Below are 20758 nucleotides of genomic sequence, written 5' to 3' on the forward strand. Positions count from 1 at the left end.
GGGTGGTTTTATGTGAGTAATTCAGGGTCCAGACCTTGAAAACATTATCCACGGCTCTGATAGTGAAGTAATGTCACCAGGGGCGTCATAGTAGAGGGGGGAAGTGGGCCTTATTACCCAGGGCCTTAATTGGAAGGAGGCCCTTGAAAAGTCTGGAATGAAACTTTAGGTTTGTTAACAAGTAATTAAAGCCATTAAAATAGCTGAGAAAATTAGTTGAAAGGCTAAACTTAAACTTGTATTTAAAAAATGGTGGAGGATCTCTGAGACCCCTCTCACCCCTTAAAAACACAAATGCTTACATCCAGCCCTGCATTAGGATTCCTCTCTCAATGCAGACAGAGCCAGGTTGCTGGAGCATGAATGTACATTGTAACATCTTTCCCCAAATAAGATAAACAAGGGTCCCAGAGAAGAAAAGAAAGGAAAGAAAATGAAGCAAACTTACTTTGAAAGAAAAAAGTTGCATGAAAGAGACATGGGATCAAGACAGGACAGGCAGGGGGCCCACATGGACTGCTTTTGCATATGGGTCCAGAATTTGGTGCTACGCCCCTGAATGTTGCTGTAGGAAAGAAATAGACCTAATTATAAAGCCAAAGCACTCAGATTATGGAGATAATAAACAAGGATGAAATAGGTGTGCCACCCTTCCTGCTGCAAAAGACTATAAATAAGATAAGATCGCGTAATTACAAATACTCTCATGCTGCCATAAGAAATTGCGTTAAAATCTATTTACTGCAGAAGCTTGGTGAGATTTATTTTTCAAAGTATCGTGTCGAAGTTATCCCATGTTTATTAGGATGCCACAGCTGGAGGCAGGCTGTAACATTCAAGTTCAAGAGATCACCATGACAAACCACCAGTTGCATGCAACGCCTGCAGGCGGGTCCGTGCGCCGTGACGTCTCTCGGAGCGGGTTGGACTCAGGGAGAACTCAGATGATGGGGATTATACAGCGGTGTGGTGGAGGTGGTTTTTGCAAAGTGCTGTTGGTCCGGCTGACAGCTCGATGTTCGCGCTGTGGAGGTTTGGCTGAGGAGCTGTGCGCAGCATGGGCACCGGGGATTACATCTGCGTTACGCTGCGTGGTGGTGCACCCTGGGGATTCACCCTGAGAGAGGGAGAGGGGGACACCTACAGACCCTTTTTGGTCTCCAAGGTATCCATCTATGTATCTGTCAGACTGATAGGTGTTCATGTTATTCACATCAAGGTATTAATGTGAGGTGGAACAGCATTATCTGGAAGTTTTATAGAAATCATCCACATTCCTAAATGTGGATTACAAGTTCCATATCTGTGGTATCAGCTCTGATCGAGTTTTGTTTAGGAATTCAGTGACAAAAGTGTGTTCCAAAAGTTGAACATCTCCTGGTGGGAGAGTATTAATTCGGAGCAATGCTTGTCGCTGCATTTTTGTGTGCGTTGGCTGGGTTTTGGTGCGAGATTCCTCGGGACCCTTATATGGTCAAGGCCAAGAGAGAGTGTGAGGCTGAGGGCAGTGGGATCTGTCATCTCTCACACAGACTTCAGCAAAACAGCAAAGCGTTATTCAGACGAGTAGTCAAGCTGGAGAGTGAAGAGTGTGAGGAGAGGTATGCAGGGATACCTATGCAAACAAACTAACAAGTAAGCTGAAAGTCATCTGACGTCACTTTAAAAGAACATTAAGATACATGACAGAAAGGAGGGTTGGCAAATTTTGGTTATGCTATTACTACTTTGACTACATGACATTTGTTTAGGCTGATAATGTGGTAATAAACCTCACAGGTAACAGTAGAGGATTTCAGCTGCCCTCAGATGAAGCCACTTTCCTGATGATGCTCAACTGGCATGTCAGTTCATACATTTACCCTCATGTCTATGTGAAGTCATCAAATTGTCAGAAATAGAGACAGCTGATATTTTCCTGTGATGTGAACATGCACTGAGAGAGGTACAGCCAGGTGTCTTTACTTTGAAGACCTGCCAAGACACTATATATGGTATAGCAACGCATGTTCACAAGTGCTCAAGTTGTCCAGATCCCTCGTCAACTTTTCCTCAACATAGTGAACATGTAAATGTTTTTCTTAAGCTGCATTCCTGCAACATCAAAGCTCCCACCAGAGGAGAGAGAGCACTCTGAAAGCAGCAATAGATCACTCGAATGACAGATGCTTAGCACTTTCAAACAATCAAAGCCATGATTCAGATGTTCATCTGTGACTTTTATTGGGATTTTTGTATGAATATTGTTATTATTTCCACATTTGTTGGCGGGAAATAGTCTTTTGTAATCGTGCAGGTGGATACACATCAACTGAAGCGTCAAACTAGCTCATAAACATCTGGTTAGTTGATTTTAAGAGACTGAAAATAATATTATAATTGATTCTGGCTTTTAATAAATGATAATTGCTCTATACCCTGATACTGCAGGTCGAAATTGTTTCACAAAATCACAAATGTAGGCTGCAGACAACTTCAAGATCCAAGCAAATTCTTGTAGATCCACAGCAACCTGCCAAGCCTGTTCATTTTCATATATACAAATACTCCACAAAGTCTTGTACACACAAAATTAGCAGCAACTGTGAGGTTTAGTAAACAAGCCAACACTTAAAGTCGCAGTCCTTTTCCCCATATGGGGGAATGCCCCCTACTTCTAATGTTTCAGTGTTAATTTTCTCTTGAAACTTTACGGTCTAATTCTACACATAAATGGGGTGTTAGAGTATTTTAGCCTGCAAAGAGTCTTGTAAATACACTAAGTGTTGGCCTATTAAAGTGAGGTAGCGACATGATGCTTAGGCCTCAGCGCAGGGTATCTGGAGGTTTTAGTCCCCCTCATCTGGAAGGCATAACTCTAAACATACCTCCAAACTCTTCTTGTGGGAAGGACGGTGAGCCAAGTCTGTTAGTTACAAGTCAAAAAACAAACATACCAAGATCGTGACAGATAGTCTCAGTTTAGAGGCTCTCCTGTGTCTGATAAAATGTGTGTGTTTTAAAGCTTCTGTTGAATGTGGTGGAAACTTTTGTTTTGTTTCCTGAGAGAAAGTGATTGTTCAGTGTACTGACAGGCAGTACAGTGTAGGGGCACGGGGTATCCACTCTTAAAAGGTTCTTTCCATATAAGGGAGGCCGTATTTTTCTTCTTCTTCGGAGTGCTGGCCTGAGTACAAAGTGGATGAGGTCACTTTATTTTTAAAGCTACAGAAACTGCACAATGCAAGATTCTTACAAGTCGTGACCCACGAACACACCGACGCACCTTGAGGAAAACATACAACAGTTTACATCTGATCTATAGTGCTCGTTTTGGATGACTTTGCATAAGTGAAAAGACTTAGATGCAAAACTCAACAAAAAATCGCTTAACAGGAGACATTTTGGCCTCCTAATTACAAAGGTATGCCATCTTGGTATGTGGAATGTCAACATGCATCAGATCAGTTATGGAGCACTGGATGACAAAAGAAATGTACTGAAAGTCTGAGACTTCTCAGAGTATGAACTAATCCAAATGTTATCCCTATTCCATTTAAGTATGTTCATAGCTTGTAATAAAAGTCCTCCTCCTCTGTCTGGGTTATCTTGCCCTTTTCCAGAGCAAAGAGGGCCCTTGTTGCCGATTTCTCACTCCTAATAGTGCACCATAGGAACCTTATTAAGCTGCCAAGCAATCAGCAAAAATGCCACGGCTTCATTCATTCAGCGCCATTTTCCCAGAGTAAACAAAGTGCTTCACAGCTCCTTCCATTACTGGAGTTTTTGGCTTTGTGTTTTCCGGCAAAACATCGACATCCTGGTCCCAGGAGAGAGAGCAGTGACCTCAGCTGATGACTGTGCTAGTTTTTCCCCCTTTTCTGGTTCACATCATCTCAACAGATAAAGACCAAAGCTGCAACTGCTTTATATTTCGATGATATAGTTGTGAGTTGCAGTGTTCCTGGCTGTGGATGCTCCTTGCCAGCTGCAGTCAAAGTGAGGCCCAGATGGACTTAGATGTGACTCACCGACAGTCTTGTTTTCAGCTTTGTGACAAGGGGGTTTTCAGCCAAACCAAAGGGTTTTTTTTGTTGTAGTATATTTAGCTTAAGAAACCATAAAGGAGCAGTCCCTCAGTTTATCAAAAAAATTGATACAAACAATAGTAAATGTTGCAAAATGTACCTGTAAGTACATTTAGTTTTATCCCGTTGGTCAAAATCTGTGCTTTCAGTCATTAATTAATCATAATAAAGGTCCAGCGTGAAAGATTTTGGTATATGGTATATGTATATGTCGGCAGAAATGGAATGCAATGTTCATAAATATGTGTTCATTCGTGTATAATCACCTGAAAATAAGAATCGTCGTGTTTTCGTCACCTTAGAATGAGCTGTTTGTATCTACTTTCAATGTCCAACTTCACCACTAGATGCCACTAAATCCTACACACTGCACCTTTAAGTTGTAATTTTATTGACAAGTATTATTTACATAATACCTATGTAGGCTTCTTTCAAAAATAAAAGTACTTCCCAAAACCCAATTTAAGAAACATTTGTGCAAAGTCATCTTAGATCAAATTAAAGTCAAGGATAACTTGAGCTCTTGTATAAACACACACATAATTCAGCATAACACAATGCAGTGCAGTGTGTTAGCAACAAGTTGGAAATTGTTTGCAGGAGAGGGGGATATTGGCTAGAAGCTTAATCTGGCACAATATATATCACTTTTTGTACATGGCCCCTGACAAATGTGATGATGAAATAACTAAACTAACCTCTCTGATGCTGGAAATGTTTCTACACCTCTCCTCTTATGAAGAATACATCCGTGGACAAAGACATTAGATGTAACTATCCTCCCACATGGTGTGAGTCTACCTGTTAGGCAGCTGGAAAATATTTCCCTCAAATGTTAAAAACATAATTACTTAAAGCTGTGAAGGGCAGGAATCGCTGGGAGCTGTGTGGATAACATGATGCAGTCCTGTATTTCCTGCGATTTTCTGTTGTGTCGAAGCCTGTTAAACAGATAATTTGAAAATGGCCAACCCAGGATAGGGGCTTATAATGTTGTTTAATTGGTGGCCCCACATGATGTCAGTAGTAAAATCCGCTGCTGATCACGACAATTTTGGGAAGCACTTTATTGTAAAAACTGGCTATTTATTTGCCATCCTTTCCTGCACCATCACTGGAGACTTTCTCTTTACGCGCAGCATATGACAAACAGGATTAAGGCACTAGGTGCTATCTGCCTGCTTTGAACGTTGCCTGACTGCCTGTGTATCTTTGTGTTGTGAGAAGAGACAACGATAAATGTTTCCCCTCCTTTTTTGGAGCAGGAGCGGTTGCTGGGGCCTTGGAGACAAACCCTCTTCCCTGTAATGAGGTGTCCCGATAGACAGGCACACAGGCGGCCTTATAGGGTCTGCTTGCACACTGTTAACTGTTAAAAACTCAGGGATGGAGTCACAGGGGGTTTATCTGAGAGTTAGCAGCCCTATAAAGTAACTCATAAAATATTTTTGTATATATAGGAAAGTAGGCTCATTTTATTGCCTCAGGCTTATGTGGTAAAGGTTCTGTCAAAAAAAGGAGTTAAGGTAGTGCTCCTTGTTGATGCTGGCACACTGCAAAAAAATAGTTTGCATCTTTCTTTGCAGTACAAGTAATGACACAAAAGTCAACAAGCAACAGAGGCGAGCCAGACAGATGAACTGATTCACTGAGACTGGTTGTAATATGGCTCTGTCTCTGGTGCACAAAACAGGGGGACACAGGGATTCTCCTCTTCCTCCTGCATCAAGAGATGTGTGTGTGTGCGTCGCCATCTAGTGACAAGATTGTTTTACTGCAGGTATCTCAAGTTGGATTCATGTCAATTGAAAAAGGACCGTTTGGTGTGTTATCTCATGTATCCTACCATGTTTCCTCCTTCCTGTCACCTTACCTGCATGACCATAACGTATGAAAACCCAGCAAAGCAGGAGAAAGCACTACAGACTGTCTGCGTGTTGTGTTGTTAAACTTAACAGGGTGATGGATGACCACAGTTTTAAGTTCTGAAATGCCTGAGCTGTGAGCTCTTAGCAGTTTCACAATTTATGTGGCTGCCGCTTGCCAGGAAGGTTTTCTTGGTAACGGCAACTCTGATATAAGAAACCTAGACGACTGTTTTTGTTTAGTGCTGATGTGATGGAGTAAACAGTGTTGCCACGGTGGCAGATGCCAAAATAGCATGGTCATTTACACATGTTCAGTGTCAAACATTAACCTGCATTCACTCTGAACTGTGTAGATTTGTATGTAAATTAATTCTTTCAGGGAGAAGTTATAATATGTGACTTCATTATGGTGGATAAATTGAGTTATGGAGTATTATCTTCCAATGTTTTAGGATTATTTTTATGGCATTTTGCCACTGAGAGGGATTATAAACTGCAACAATTAAACTGGAGATAGTGCACGTGTTAAAACACACAGAAAGCTAGCATTAATATGTTTTGAAGTGGTGAGAAATCTCAAGACACTACAAAGCTGTTTGTTTGTAGTATTTGCGAAATATCTTAACATATTTCCTGAGAGCATATCCCGTAATTGCGCAGTGCTGAAGTCATCATTTATACCCCTCACTGTATAAGTGGCCTTTTGTGCAAAGTTTATGGGGTATTTCTCCTTATTAAATCCTCTTATTAATGAACCGTTTTATAGGCCTCAGGAACCAATTACAAGGGAACGAAACCATCAGTCATTAGTTTAACTGTGTAAAGAGGTGCCCTTTAAATGGGTCTGCACAGAGCTGGCCCACAGCAATGATATGCAGCTGCACGGTTAAAATACAAGGTAGAACTGGCACTGTCTGTCTTCATTATCGGTGACACTGTAGTGCATTGTAGTGTGCAGTTGAGCAGTAACTTGTTGATCATACACCTCATCTCCAAATATTTTGAATTAATAAAGAAAAAAGGGCCACTACCTCACCTGTCATATCCTTATTTGATATCACTCAAACACTAACGATCCTGTCTGAAAACGTGTTTTTGTCTGATTCACCAAGGATGTACTTTATGTAGGATTTCACGGGGAATTGTTGCCCTCTACACACATTATCAATCATTGCCTGGCTTTAACATAATACTCGTGTTAAAAGGGATAACCCATTCAGAATTCCCAGGAAACCACATTGCATTTGTAGAGGCCGTCAGCATCGCACTTAGCTTAGTGCTAACCAATAACTAGTGTTTAACTGTCTGTTGTGTATACATTATTATTATTATCTTCAGCCTGACTCTTATGCTTTCTTCATTTTCATGAGAATTTCTGATGTATTTTTATAACCTAAAAATACAGCTTAACCACTGTTGTGCTCTTGCTTTCCCAGATAAAAATGGATTTGTGACACTGACCCAGGGGAGAGGTTTCTGTATTATGACCTTAGTAGCCACTGGCAACATTTCAAAGATGATTTATTTTGACTTCCTGTAAATAGCAGCACTGTCATAGCCGGGCTGTGTGTGAAGGTTAGAGGGCAGTTCTCACACTTGGGGCATCCCCACTTTACAGCTGGTCAGCATGCTTATCTGAGAGAGAACATTTGTTTTTGAGGTCACTGGCAGCTGAGGATACAGTTACCTAATGATGATAGTGAAGCATTTACCCAGGCTGATAATGGACACTGACCTGGTGTGTGATCTGTCTTATACTCTTGCTAAGATAATGTCCTCCACAGGTAGACGAAGGCGGTCGCGCCTTCCTAGCTGGAGTGCGGGAAGGTGATGAGGTGGTATCACTCAACGGAGAGCCATGTGCTGATCTCACCCTCCTACGGGCCTTTGCGCTCATCGACACATCGATCGACTGTCTGCAGCTGCTTGTCAAAAGGTAGGGGCGCATTAGATTAATGATAGTGAAGTGACGCTCTGTGAATTGCAGAAAACACAAGCACAACATGTTTGAAAACGTCTGAGCATGCAGTTACACCACAGCCTCTGACAGCTGAGCCGCGCAGTACAACAGCAATGCAAAATAATTATTGCACCACTGTATTAGCATTTAGATAGCATGTTGTTTTATGACCTGTGCCCTTTTGTATTGCTCAATGAACCACTGACTGTCTGTGTATATATAAATGCATTCATGTCTTGCATGTGAATTAACGAGGTAATGTGCCAGTCATGCTGACCTTCCAAAGTGGCTCGGCCAAGGTGTTACAGATTTGTGTGTCTGATTGACATGCAGCTGCTCAGCCATTACTCAGTGGGCGTTGCTGTTATCAGAGTGACATGTCCTCAAATATTGTTGCATGTGCTCAGTGTGCCCACATTTAAACCTCAGAGGGTTATATGGTTAACGTCAGTATAGTTCTTGAATCTAGAAAATTGTTTCTATGACTGCATGATGATAGAATCCTGTCTCTGTAGACTTGGAAAGCAGATGACCTCAGCTTGTAGCTATCAAAGTGTATTATGATATGTCAGTCTTTCCCATTTGGAGAAAATGAGTAGTCACTGAGGTCTAATCAACTTAAATTCAATAGCTGCAGTCAGAAGTAATGACATTCTGTTATGCTATTCCTCGCTGACCTTGGATGTGGAAATTAGGCAGAGTGATATTGAAATATGATTACTTCCCTCTTCAGTGACCTGACCCTTTCATTTAACTTGCTGCATGAAGATTAGATCTACTTGATTACTTTGAGGATGTCAGCAATGGGAGACGAGCCTTACTTCGTCGACAATCCATTGGCTCCGTTCCTCAGTGATGATGTATTTTTTTATTCAGATATTATAAATGTGTGGAAATCACACCTAGAAAATAGAAGATAATTGATGACAGCAAAAAGTATATGCTTTAAAGGCAGCATGGAGATTTTGTATTAATCTCAAAGTGATTTATTTTTAATGCACAAGACCCAAAACCCAATTTACTCTTTGAAGAACCTACAGTATAAGAGGAGACATTAGCTCTTATTGATGTTAAAAATTAACAATGGTCACTGAGCTAAGAGAAGTTGCACCACTCACTCATTCCTGTTCTCCCCTCTTCTCCAAAAGATACTGCACCACTCCCTCAGAAGAATCAGAGGAGACATACTGTGGTGAGAGGGATGCCTCTGGTGAGGCTTTAGAAAGCACCACCCTCCACATCTTCTCCCCAAAGCACAGGTCCCAAATCCCAAGGGAACTCTACATATCTGAGTCCCAGGATGAGGCCTACTATGGGGAGTTGGACAATAAGTTACCCAAGGGACCCCAGCTGCTCTACACTGAGCTACACGTTCCCTCATCTGGTGATCAGAGAAGCCGAGAGCTTGTTTATAAGGAAAATGATGAAGGAACACAGCGGTGCTTCTCGCCTGGGGACATGGTGGAGCTCCAGGTGTCCCTGTCTGAGCAAACCTTGGACGATGTGGGCTGCAGCGCCCTCGGGAGTGCTCATGGGATAGAGGGGGAACTCTCAAACAGAGAGGTGGCCGAGACGATTTACACCGCCACCGCGTCACACCACGTGCCGCGTCCTGTCAGAGAGCCGCTCGGCCAGCATGGAGTGGTGCTCAGCTCCCCTTCGATGCTGAGGCAGGTGGAGGTCATTCTGCAGCAGCCGGCAGCATCAGGAGCAGGGAGGGGCATCCTGAGTGTGGGTGGCTCCAGGGTCAGTGGAAGTGTTGGATCCCAAAGTGAAGGAGAAGAAGGAGGAGGGCACAGTGAGGGAGTTCCTGGGTCTTTCACGGTCTCATTTGGAATTCCATCAGAAGAGGTGACACCAGCTGAGGAGCAGGACTCTGACTCTGAGGGGGATCAAGACAAACCCAACAAGCATAGGGCAAGACACGCCAGTAAGTACCTATGTACCATTTCCATTTGTACCAGGTAGTGTTATCCTGGTGTGCATTCTTTCTTTATGTGTGTGAGTAATAAAGATCTATTCTTTGAGTTGAGATCCGCATGCTAATAGGTCAGCACCAAATTACATTTGTCTACAACATGTGTGCATTCCAAAGCCTGATGTCAAGTGTGTGTGCTCCTTAAAATAGTGCCTGTCTCTCACTGCCGTTGGAGGAGGGTGTCATTCCTTCAAATGGAAGCATGTACTTCCGGGTCTAACCTGAACTACAACAGAATCAAAGGATAGTGCGGAGGCACAGCATAGATAGGGTGGTGATAAACTAAATACAAAGAATCAAAAGAAAAAAATGGCTTGGTCACATGTGAGAAGCTACTAGACTTCATAAAACGTCTTAAATTATCCATTCAAAGAGGCTTGATAATGAATAAGGATACTTTGGCACCCCTCTGAGCTGTGTAGAAGACATAAATATAACACCAGCACGCTGATGATGCCTGCAGAAGTGGCCCTTTGACAGACACCAGCATGTGCTCCCATAGCCGGTTACCTGATCCTTTCAAACTGGGTGCTTTAACTGAGCTAAAAAAGTGAGTCCGTCGCTCACTCCCGCTGTCTCCTCCACCTTCAGGTTAGTCTTGCAGGAATATGAAAAAGGAAGCCTTTGTATTATTTTATTACAGCTTTGTATTGTTGGATGGTTTGAGAGTGGCTTTGTTGTTTGATGTCTGTCATCAGATTGGCCTTAGTGTCAGATAATGTGTTTTGAGAAGAACAGAAGGTTTTCAGTAGAGAGCTTGTGAACCTACAGATAAGGACTGGTAAAGAAGCTCTGGTCGGGTTGAATTTATTGCATGCAGGCTATCTTTAATCTTTCTTAGATCCTATTCCTGGCTACTTTATGGAGAAGAACTACTGATTTAGTGTAGTTCATTGTCTGTGAACAAATGAGGATATTAGACGTGGGTCAGAGGATTTCATGATTGCTTTATGGGTTGATGTTTTATGTCCAACTGAATGAGCAAATGAGAAAAAGCACACAGCTATAGGTGGATAAAGATTATATGCGGTCTAAGAATGTGAAGCGAATAGCTTAGTTCAGATCAGTTCAACCACAGTGCATATCAGTTGTTATTAGTCTTGTTATGTGCCTCTGCTTTTTATGTGAACATTGCATGTATTTTTTAGAGCTTACTTTTTTACAGAAGGCTGATATCAATGTGACGTTACATGATGAAATCAATAGCTTTGCATCTTGCTTGACTTTGTTTCGAAACTTAACGTTATCATCTGTCACCATGTTACTTGATCTATTTTTACTCTTCAGATGAGAGCTAAACCAAAATGGGTTCATATGAGGAAAAGAAACTTTATTTTCTGATAGGCATTAAGGATTATGAAAATATGAAGAAAATAGCTATTTACATTCTTACTTTAAAGTAATTTAGTCAATTACAATTACATTATCCTTGTAGATACACTATGTAAGGACAGCCTTGAAGTTGTCCTTGTGATCAAAGAGCTGAAAAGCAAAATTAATGTTTCATATTGAGACATAGAAAAGCAAGCTGTTTCAAGGGAGTTCAATTTGTGTTGATCTGAACTCCACTGTATTTTATTAATACCCATATTGCCAGGTAAAGCATTTATTTTGATTTCCCTATCTATAACCCTTTTTATTCTAAACACTAAACTCTCTTCTCTATACAGGGCTCAGGCGCAGTGAGAGTCTGTCCGAGAAGCAGGTGAAGGAAGCCAAGTCCAAATGTAAACGTATTGCCCTCCTTCTTACGGCTGCTCCGCCCAACCCCAACAACAAGGGGGTGTTGATGTTCAAGAAACATCGGCAAAGGGCCAAGAAATACACACTTGTGAGCTACGGCACAGGAGAAGACGAACCAGAGTTCAGTGACGAAGACGGGGAAAACGAAGACGACAAAGAAGAAACCCATACTGTTGAATTTACCCTTGTGGCTCCAGACGGTTCTGAAATAGACAAGCATTTCCTCACTAATGCCCATAGTAGAAAAGGTGTGCTAACTATCAACTTGGACAGGGGTCTCCTTGAGATTGAGAGGAACCTTAACAACCAAGAAGAGATGGAATGTTTGCCTGAAACCAAGGGCAAAGGTGCCGTAATGTTTGCCCAACGGCGTCAGAGGATGGATGAGATTGCTGCTGAACATGAGGAGCTTAGGCGTCAGGGGATTCCTGTAGAGGCAGTGCAGACTGCTGAAAAGAAGATGGAAGAGCACTCCTACATGCAGTCCACAACAGAAAGCCATGCTTACATGGATGTAAATATGCACCAACAAAGCCAACAACAACAACAACAACAACAACAACAACAGTACCAGCAATATCAGGAACAGCAGTACTATGAGCAACAGCAGAACTACCAACAGCAACAATTTCAACAACAATATCAGCAACAACAGTATGAACAACAGCATTATCAACAACAGCAAGCGTATCAGCAGCAGCAGCAGCAGCAAGAATATCATCAAGCGCAACAGCAAATGCAGCACTATGCTACAAACATCAATGGCACAGTCCAACATCAAACAAGTGAGATGCAGAGTTCTTTCAGCAATCGTACTGCAAAGCCTTTCTCAGCAGACAACATGGTGGCTTATTCTCCCGCAATGAGTGGGACCAATCAAGATTCTGCAGGGCAAGGAGAGCAGATAGCTTCCCGTGATGAGCGCATTTCCACCCCCGCAAGTCGGACTGGCCTTTTGACAGATGCAAAGAGGAGGAATGCTGGCAAGCCTATGTTCACGTTTAAGGAAGCACCAAAAGTGTCTCCTAACCCAGCACTGCTAAATCTCCTCAACAGAAGTGACAAGAAGGGATTTGAGTCAGGACCTGAGGAAGACTACCTTAGCCTTGGGGCTGAGGCTTGTAATTTCCTGCAGTCTCAAGGAGTTAAACACAAGACTCCTCCACCAGTGGCTCCAAAACCTGTGATCAACCCCATCTCTCCTCCTTGGTCCCCACAGATAGAAATGACCAACCAGGACATGCCTCAACAAGCTGAAAATAGTGTGTCCACACCTGCTGTAGCCCCCACCACAGAGGTTACTCCTGCTCCAGAACTAGAGCCAACCCCTGCACCTGCCCCTGAGCCCTCTCCCCCTCCTACCCCCCAGGAGGCTCTTGCCAGCACCACCACAGAGGAACAGCGCACATGGACTCTTCCGGAGCCTGAACCTCAACAGCAGCCTCTGCAAATGACAGTGCAGGAGGAAAATGGTCACATGAATTCGACCCTGCAGCCTGAGCCTGAGCCTGCTCCTGTGACTAGCTGGGCTCCAGCACAAACACAAGTTCAGCAACAACCATCTACCAATTCTTGGCACCCAGCTCAAGTGCAGCCCCAGGAACCACCTCCAAGTCAGTCACCACCACAGCCACCTTGGGTGACACGTCAACCTGCTCAGACCCAAGCACAGCCTCAACCTCCCACCAGTACTTGGGCCCCTCAAATTCAGCCATCCTGGGCCCAGCCTCAAGAGCAACAACAGGTTCAGCCACCCTGGACACACTCTCATGAGCAACCAAATCTGCAGCAAATGCAACCAACTTGGGGTCAACCTCAAGAACCAATGGAGCAGCAGCCCCAAGCCCCATGGGCACAGCCATCACAAACAGACTCTCAGCATCAACCACCATGGGTGCAACAACCCCTGCAGAAGCCCCAAGCACAACCTCCTTGGGCTCAGCAGGTTCAGCCAGAGTCCCAGCCACAGCCAACATGGGCTCAGCAACCACAGCATCAGGCCCCACAACAAGCATGGCCACAGGCACAAGCACCAGGTCAGCCTCAACCCCCTTGGGTCTCAGCTCAGGCTCAACAGCAACCTTCAGTTAATGCATGGCCTCCATCACAAACTCAAGCCCAAGTTCAGCCACCTTGGATCCAAGCAGCTCCAGCTCAACCTCCAGCGCAGCCTCCAGCTGTTTTGAATCCATGGCAGCCAGTACCTGCCCAGACTCAGTCCCCACCATCATGGTCCCAGCACCCTTCAGAACATGGTCAGCACCCCATGAATTCTTGGGCCCAAGAGCAAAATCAGGCCCAACATCAACCACCTTGGGCTCAACCAGCTCCACCCCAGCCCACACCACAACCAAACTGGCAACAGTCCACTCCAAAGACTCCACCACAACCACCAATGAATACATGGCCTCCACCTCAGGCACAACCGCAGACACCTGTGAATGCCTGGGCACCACAGTCACAACAAACACCCATTTCCACATCAATGGTGAACACTCGTCCTTCTCCAAAACCTTGGCAACCACCACAGCAGACCCCCCAAAACCGGACCCCTCCACCTCCACCACAGCGAATGCACTCTTTTACCATTCGTCAACGAGTTTCATCACCCATCAACCCAATGGCAACTGTCTTAAACCCAGCATCCCAAGGTTCATCTTTCGAGATGCCAGCCGTCCGAGGGAAAGGAGCTGATATGTTCGCCAAGAGGCAGTCTCGTATGGAGAAATTTGTTGTGGACTCTGAGACTGTGCAAGCAAACAAGGCAAGCCGGTCAACATCTCCAACTGCTTCCTTACCGAATGAGTGGAAATATACACCAAACGTACGTGCCCCTCCTTCACGGGCATATAATCCTATTCAGTCCCCTTCTTATCCCCCAGCAGCATCAAAGCAGCCCCCTCCAAGTATCCCGTCAACAAAAGCCAAGAAAAAAGCCACAGACAAACAGTCTGCCCCTAAACCCCTCAATGTTATAGATGTTATGAAGCATCAACCCTATCAACTTAATTCCTCACTCTTTACCTATGGCCCAGCAGTAGAGGCTGCCAAGCCACCTGAACCTAAGCCCGACTGTGCACCCCCTAACCCACCTGTTGAAAACCAGCCAATTCAATATGAGCAAATGGCCCCCGTCCAGCCAGGTGGACCATATAATGCCCCATATCCCCAGCAACCATATGGGATGCCCATGCAGCCTATGATGCATGATGGCCACTACCAGCAGAACCCACTTAATGTTTATCCTCCTTCCAATCCTTACCAGCAACCCCCTGTTGGTCCGTACCAGCAAGCATATAACCAACAGTATCAGCAACCTGCCCCACCTGCTTATCATCCCCAAGCTCCCCAGTCTCCAAATGCTCCCTACCAGCAGGCTCCACAGGCCCCTTACCAACCAGCCAGTAGCCCTCCCTACTTGGCAGCTCCCTCAGTACCTTACCAGCCACAGCCTCCCAGTAGCTATGTTGCTCCCAGTTTTCCTTTAGCTGCAAGGCCTGAGTCTGCATCAGGTGGCAATGCCGCAGCTGCTCCCAAACCTAAGTTTACAGCTAAAAAGAGCTCAGCCCAGGTGTGGAAGCCTACAGCAGTTGATAAAGAGTGATTCTGGTTGAATCATGACATGGTGTCATGATGTCTGCCTGAGTCAAAGGGTTGGTGCTCTCGCAGTCCACCGCCAAGTGGACTAGTTTGAGCACATAAAACTTGCTTCTGCAGTGACTATCTTCACATCCTCCTGCTCTTGTCATTGTCATAGGACAGATTGATGGTTTTCACACTTTTGAGAGCTAATATGAATGGCATAACAAACAAATTGAAAGCATAAGAGTGAGATGTAAGTATATCATATCAGACACAGAGGAGCCAGAGTGAACTTAAAATGTTAATAAAGCAGGCACATTTTAACATTGATGTGTATGGATACCTAGAAAATCACTATAAATTATTTGAATTTAATGTTAAAGAATCTAAAGTTGTGGTGATATAAGAATGTAGGGGAGCATGATGCTCAGTAAGAATTGAAAGAAAGGAGTGAGAGTGGTAGCAGATAGTGAGAACAGGAATTTGATTTTTGAAAAGAAGAAAATGCTAAATGTGTCAAATCTTATTTGCTAAACAAACAGATAAACAGACAGAAAACTAAAATATAAAAAAAGTCGAATTTAAAAATCCATGAAATGAGTCAAGTAAAAATAGAAATATAGAGTGAGGAAGAAGGGTCAGGTCTATGGGGTGTAATGACACTAAGCAGAAGGCTAAATTTGCAATGTCAGTGATGTCAGAGTGCAGAGATTATGTAACAACATTAGAGTTTCAAGTAAAGGTCGGAGAATAGAATAGTACTCCTTACTAAAAGTGACTGCTAGCACCGACTTTCTTAAACTTCAAATGTTACATTTGTAAACAGCTCATTCTTCAGTGGCTCTCCCTCGTGTCTCTTCCATAGCACCTACTTTAGTGGGTTAGTTTTATTTTAAGCTTTTTACCAGCTGTTGCATCATGTTAGCTACTATATTTAAACTGCCTCATGAGAGGGAGTGCTGAGGTCCAGAGATAGTAGGCTTAAATTTCAACTTAAGCCAGTGAAAGCTACTATTTCTCAAATCCTAATTGTATTTTTCCAGATAACACAAAGAAATATATATGAATAATATATCCATACATCTTCCCCTGCTTTTGTATCATATAAATAGATGATACATGACAAATAAAAGAAGAATTATTGAAAGGATAACCAGCCCAGTAATGTTCACAAATATATTTTTGGTACAGGGCTGCTTTTGTTCTTTATATTCTTTTCTTTTTCTTTCCTTTGTGTGTTTCTCTTCGTAGTGCACTTTCTGAATGATTCACTGCAGTGCCATTAAAATGTCTTTTATCCTTGGTTGGCTTTCCTTTCTTTTGTCCTTTGAGCATGCTTTTCTGGGTGTCTTCTATTTCTAGTCACTTTTCTTTTCGTCTTGCTGAATTTCACCACTCATCCACCTGTACTATAAATACTGAGCTATTCTATATATGCCTTGACAAAAAGAAACAAAAAAGCAGCCATGAATAAATCCACTCAAGTACCATCACATTAGAGTAACACTTATACCTACTATCTTTACGCAAAGCCAGTGGTAGGAAACCAGTTTTCAACAATAAAACTAAACACAGTTTGTCCTCCATAAAGAGGTTGTCAACATCAGCCAGAAACACCTCATTATCCAAATCACCTTCTTTTATAGCAGCTGAGGTGAATGCTAGAAAAGCACATTCCTGCAGAGTGACGAACTGATGATGCATTCATGAGGGATATTATTAGACTGGTGACTTCAGTGAATACAGACGACCTCATTGCACAATTCTGGAGGTCAACCGAGTGGGCCCCCTGCTGAAAATATAAATCCATGTTGTGTCATGCAGTTTTAGATAGGGCAGTAATTTGTTAAGTGGAAGTGTGGATATCTAATGGTGTCTTGAGTTGGCAGGTTTCGGTGGCTATATCTAGAGGAATTTGATTCCTACTCAAATGGCTGGAGTTTACCTCCAGCTTTCCTGGTCTTTATCTGAACTACACTTTTTTTTTTAGTGTTTAATGTTATTATTATTATTGCTATTGTTATTATTAATACCAGGGTTTACCTGAGAGATGATAATCACTAAAATAAAAAGACCAAAAAACAAAAAAAAGAGACAATTTAATTTACAACCAATGAATCAACAAAAAAATCACAATTGAATGGAATACTGGCATAAGCTGGGTAAAGCATTTTGATAAAAGACGTGGTTCTTAAACTAGATATGCAATGAAATAGAAATGAAACAGAGTAAACAACCAAAAAATACTCTAGGTTCAGAGCCCACACAATAATGGTTTAGTTACTGTGTCCAAAAAGCGCTGATACTACTAAACTTTGGAATCTGTTACTGGATATTATCTATGTTTTATTCAGAAAAGGGCAAGCGGATTTTCCACGTTTGTTCTTCTCTCAAATGTACTTTTTTTTTATAGAAAGAAAACCTTACTTTATGACATTACCATAAATTAACATAAACGGTCTATTTTGACCATCTGTCTCAAAACAAAAGCATCTGTATGCACACCATCATAGACACCAACCTGCTCAGCTCCATTTCTGAGATATGTGTTAAAATGGCAGACATAGTGTAAGGCAAATATATGGTTATTTCCTCAATCCCCATCAGTAGAATAAAAATATACCTGTAGATCATGTACCGATCTACTTATTCCTCCTTGTGTCTGCTCTAATTCAGGATAACACAGCCACGGGTGGTGTAGGCCAACCAGATACCTGAGTCAGCAGGGAGTTTATTCCCCCTTGACTCATTCAGCTACATTTCTCTTTTTTATGACCGCACTCTCTACTCTGTTCTTTCCTTTAGCCATCTCTTGCTGTCTGCTGGTCTTACACACCTTTCACCAGATGATGGCAGCACTGCCTTTTCTGCATGTCTGCCGTAGCCAACAGAATGTGTTATAGATGTGCTCCATCACCCTGCATACAGTAAGCCTCGGCTGTAGAGGCATCCTAATATAGATTTTAGCATTGAGCATTTAGAAGTTTCACCATCTCAGTGTCATGCTTTTCAAAGTGTTGCTGCACAGTAAAGCAGATCCAATGAAAACAAGAGGAATGAGGCTTATTCTGGGAAGCCAATGCACTTGCGTAAGCCAGTTGTTCTGAGAAACAAGAGAGCAGTCGACTCTGTTTGGACAAATGTTAAAGCACTGGGCTGAGGAGGCTTACTGTGGAATGGACGATTGAGTCCACAATAAGTTTAGAATAATACGTTTATGAGAGCTCTTAACAGTTTATTTATTTTGCTAGCTATTTCAGATCTTAACATGGTTTTACATATTTATACATAGGAATGAAACAGAGAACAAAATTAAACATATTAGAGTGTTACAACACTTACAAGAAATGTGTTGACAAAGAGCTTCTCTACTTTCCATCATTTTCAAAGTTGATTTAATTTGGCAGACGGGCCAGTCAGCCAAACAAAAATGAACCCTTACTAAAATAAACATGTCTGGATCTTTCTTTACAGGCACTTGGCAGGAGCTACTCGCTTTCCCCACCAGCCAGAGTACCATCAACGGGCCAGAAGTCTGTTTCAGCTTCTTCTTCCCCCAAGCCTCTGGCTAAGGCCTCCACAACTACCCCAGTAAGACAGACACCCTGGCTAGAGAAAGGCCGCAAACCCCTTCAGCCCTGGGAGGCCGCCTCTCGGCATCCCCTGGGCCTGGTGGATGAAGCCTTTGCTTTCCAGAACCTCCAGCAAAGCCTCGCCACAAATGTCCGCTTGGCAGCCCAGCGCAAAATGCTGCCCGAGCCGCCAGCAGAGTGGAAGGCCAGGGTGTCTTATGAAGCCCCACAGAAAACAGGCAGCCAGACTTGGAGCCAGAGCCAAAGCCGGAGTCAGAGTCGAGCTCCTCTGCCGACATTCGGGTCCCTGACAAGGAGCAGTGTCTCGACCCCTGCCGGTCGTGCTGGTTACAGCTCCCTGCCCAGACAGTGGCAGCCTCAGAGGTCAGTTACACAGGCAAACCGGGGGCCCTCGGTGTCCCCCTCTGAGTTTAAGAGGCCCTCGGAAAAACAAACTTACAAATCTGTGTACACCAGCAACACTTGGAGTTGGAGGCAGTAGGACACAACTCGACCTGTCTGACCTTTGATGAGTAAGATCGCAAGTTTCACTGATTCAGTAACACATTCAAGTGCAGTTTCTTTTTAACTCATCACTATCTAAAAGAATAACATTTTTACATTTCTGCTTTTTTTGCTGTTGAATATTTAGTATGAAAAGTTTTAGATGGAATTTTTGCATGCCGTAATCAAATGTGAAAAGAGACGATTACTCTAACAATATATGGAGACTTAAAAGTGATTTCTGTAACATTAAACTGACAGCTTTGTAGTTTGGTAAATACACTGAAGTGGCTTGTAGATGAGGCAGTGAGTATGTTGTTTAGATTGGATATAATGAGTGCAAATGGACATGTCGAGTATAAAATACGTGGAAAGATTTGAGTGTTTGTAAAGTAACTACATCTGGAGAAAACTAACTTGACTGTTCAGTTAGGATTTCAGAATATAGTAAACAGGTAATTATGGTGTCCTCAGAAAAGAGATATGTAAGGATGCTAAGAGGGAGGAAGACACAGTGACCCCACCATTCTTGAATTGTTTTGAGCGTATGGATTTGCCATGCATCCTGGTGGATGTACGTATTTAGCATGCAGTGATTGCACACTTTTTTTTTTTGCTGGCTTTGTTTGATTTTCAATCCATGAAACTTGAGAATGATTACATTTGCAGTGTTTTCCAGATCAGCAAATCATTTTAGTGTCCGAATCCAATTAGCGATGCATTAGAAGTCGGGCTTAAAACTTGGGGGAAAGGTTAGCGCTATAACTCAGCATGTTGTGTGTGTGGACATGTGGTTGCGTAAGCTCCAGTAAGTGAGATTAATTCACTTATTTTCCAGGTGCATTTTAATTAGTGCATTAGCATTTGGCCATAAGACGATGAGATGAGATGAGAGAGGATAAGAAGCTGAAAATGGGGCATCTGTGCTACCGATAGAGGTTTTCAAAACTCTTTTCTTTGGGCACCTTTAAATTGGCACATGCCAGTTGTTGTTGCGAGTGAACTGATGAGTCCTAATTATGACTACAATAAAAGATTGTTTAGTTTATGATAGATTTACTGGCACTGGAAGAATTGCTTACAGTATGTTATGGGTTTGTGTGTTTGGTTTGGACTTTTAGACTCCAAAGATTAAACTTAGCTTGGTGTTTCCACAGAGTGTACATAATGTCCCAATGTGATTCCCACCGAGCAGTCTCATAAACATAAACAGGATTTATCACTCAGCATTGTGTCGTGCCTCGACTGACTCACTCAGCATCCTGACATACTGTAGTGTATCTGTGATAATTACACTGTATTGCTTCCATTCAAACAACGCTTATTACGATGCAACACCAGTAATCAATTTCTGTTCCAAACTATTTCAGATATGGATTCACATAAAAGCATTTTGCAAAATAAATACAACCAGATAGCACTATTTCACAAATTGCACTGTGTGTTTGTGCTCTTTGCTCTCTATTCCAAGCATGAAACACTTG

At 42.8% G+C, this 20758-nt stretch overlaps 1 protein-coding gene across 3 annotated transcripts; it reads left to right on the forward strand.

The window, feature by feature from the left end:
- Positions 1-959: 959 nt before the first annotated feature.
- On the forward strand, positions 960-20752 carry LOC126404197 (synaptopodin-2). 3 transcript variants are annotated; one of them, XM_050067251.1, is made up of 5 exons: positions 960-1165; positions 7720-7871; positions 9044-9825; positions 11544-14380; positions 18673-20752. In XM_050067251.1, exons 1-5 carry the CDS (start codon positions 1058-1060, stop codon positions 19270-19272), a joined length of 4479 nt encoding a protein of 1492 aa, XP_049923208.1. In that variant the 5' UTR covers positions 960-1057; the 3' UTR covers positions 19273-20752. The 3 variants fall into 3 exon arrangements, with proteins under 3 accessions (XP_049923208.1, XP_049923206.1, XP_049923205.1); XM_050067249.1 differs by having other exon boundaries at positions 961-1165; positions 11544-14440; XM_050067248.1 differs by lacking the exon at positions 18673-20752 and having other exon boundaries at positions 962-1165; positions 11544-16501.
- Positions 20753-20758: the final 6 nt, after the last annotated feature.

This window comes from Epinephelus moara, chromosome 17 (genome assembly GCF_006386435.1).
Source record: "Epinephelus moara isolate mb chromosome 17, YSFRI_EMoa_1.0, whole genome shotgun sequence".
NCBI lineage: Eukaryota > Metazoa > Chordata > Actinopteri > Perciformes > Serranidae > Epinephelus > Epinephelus moara.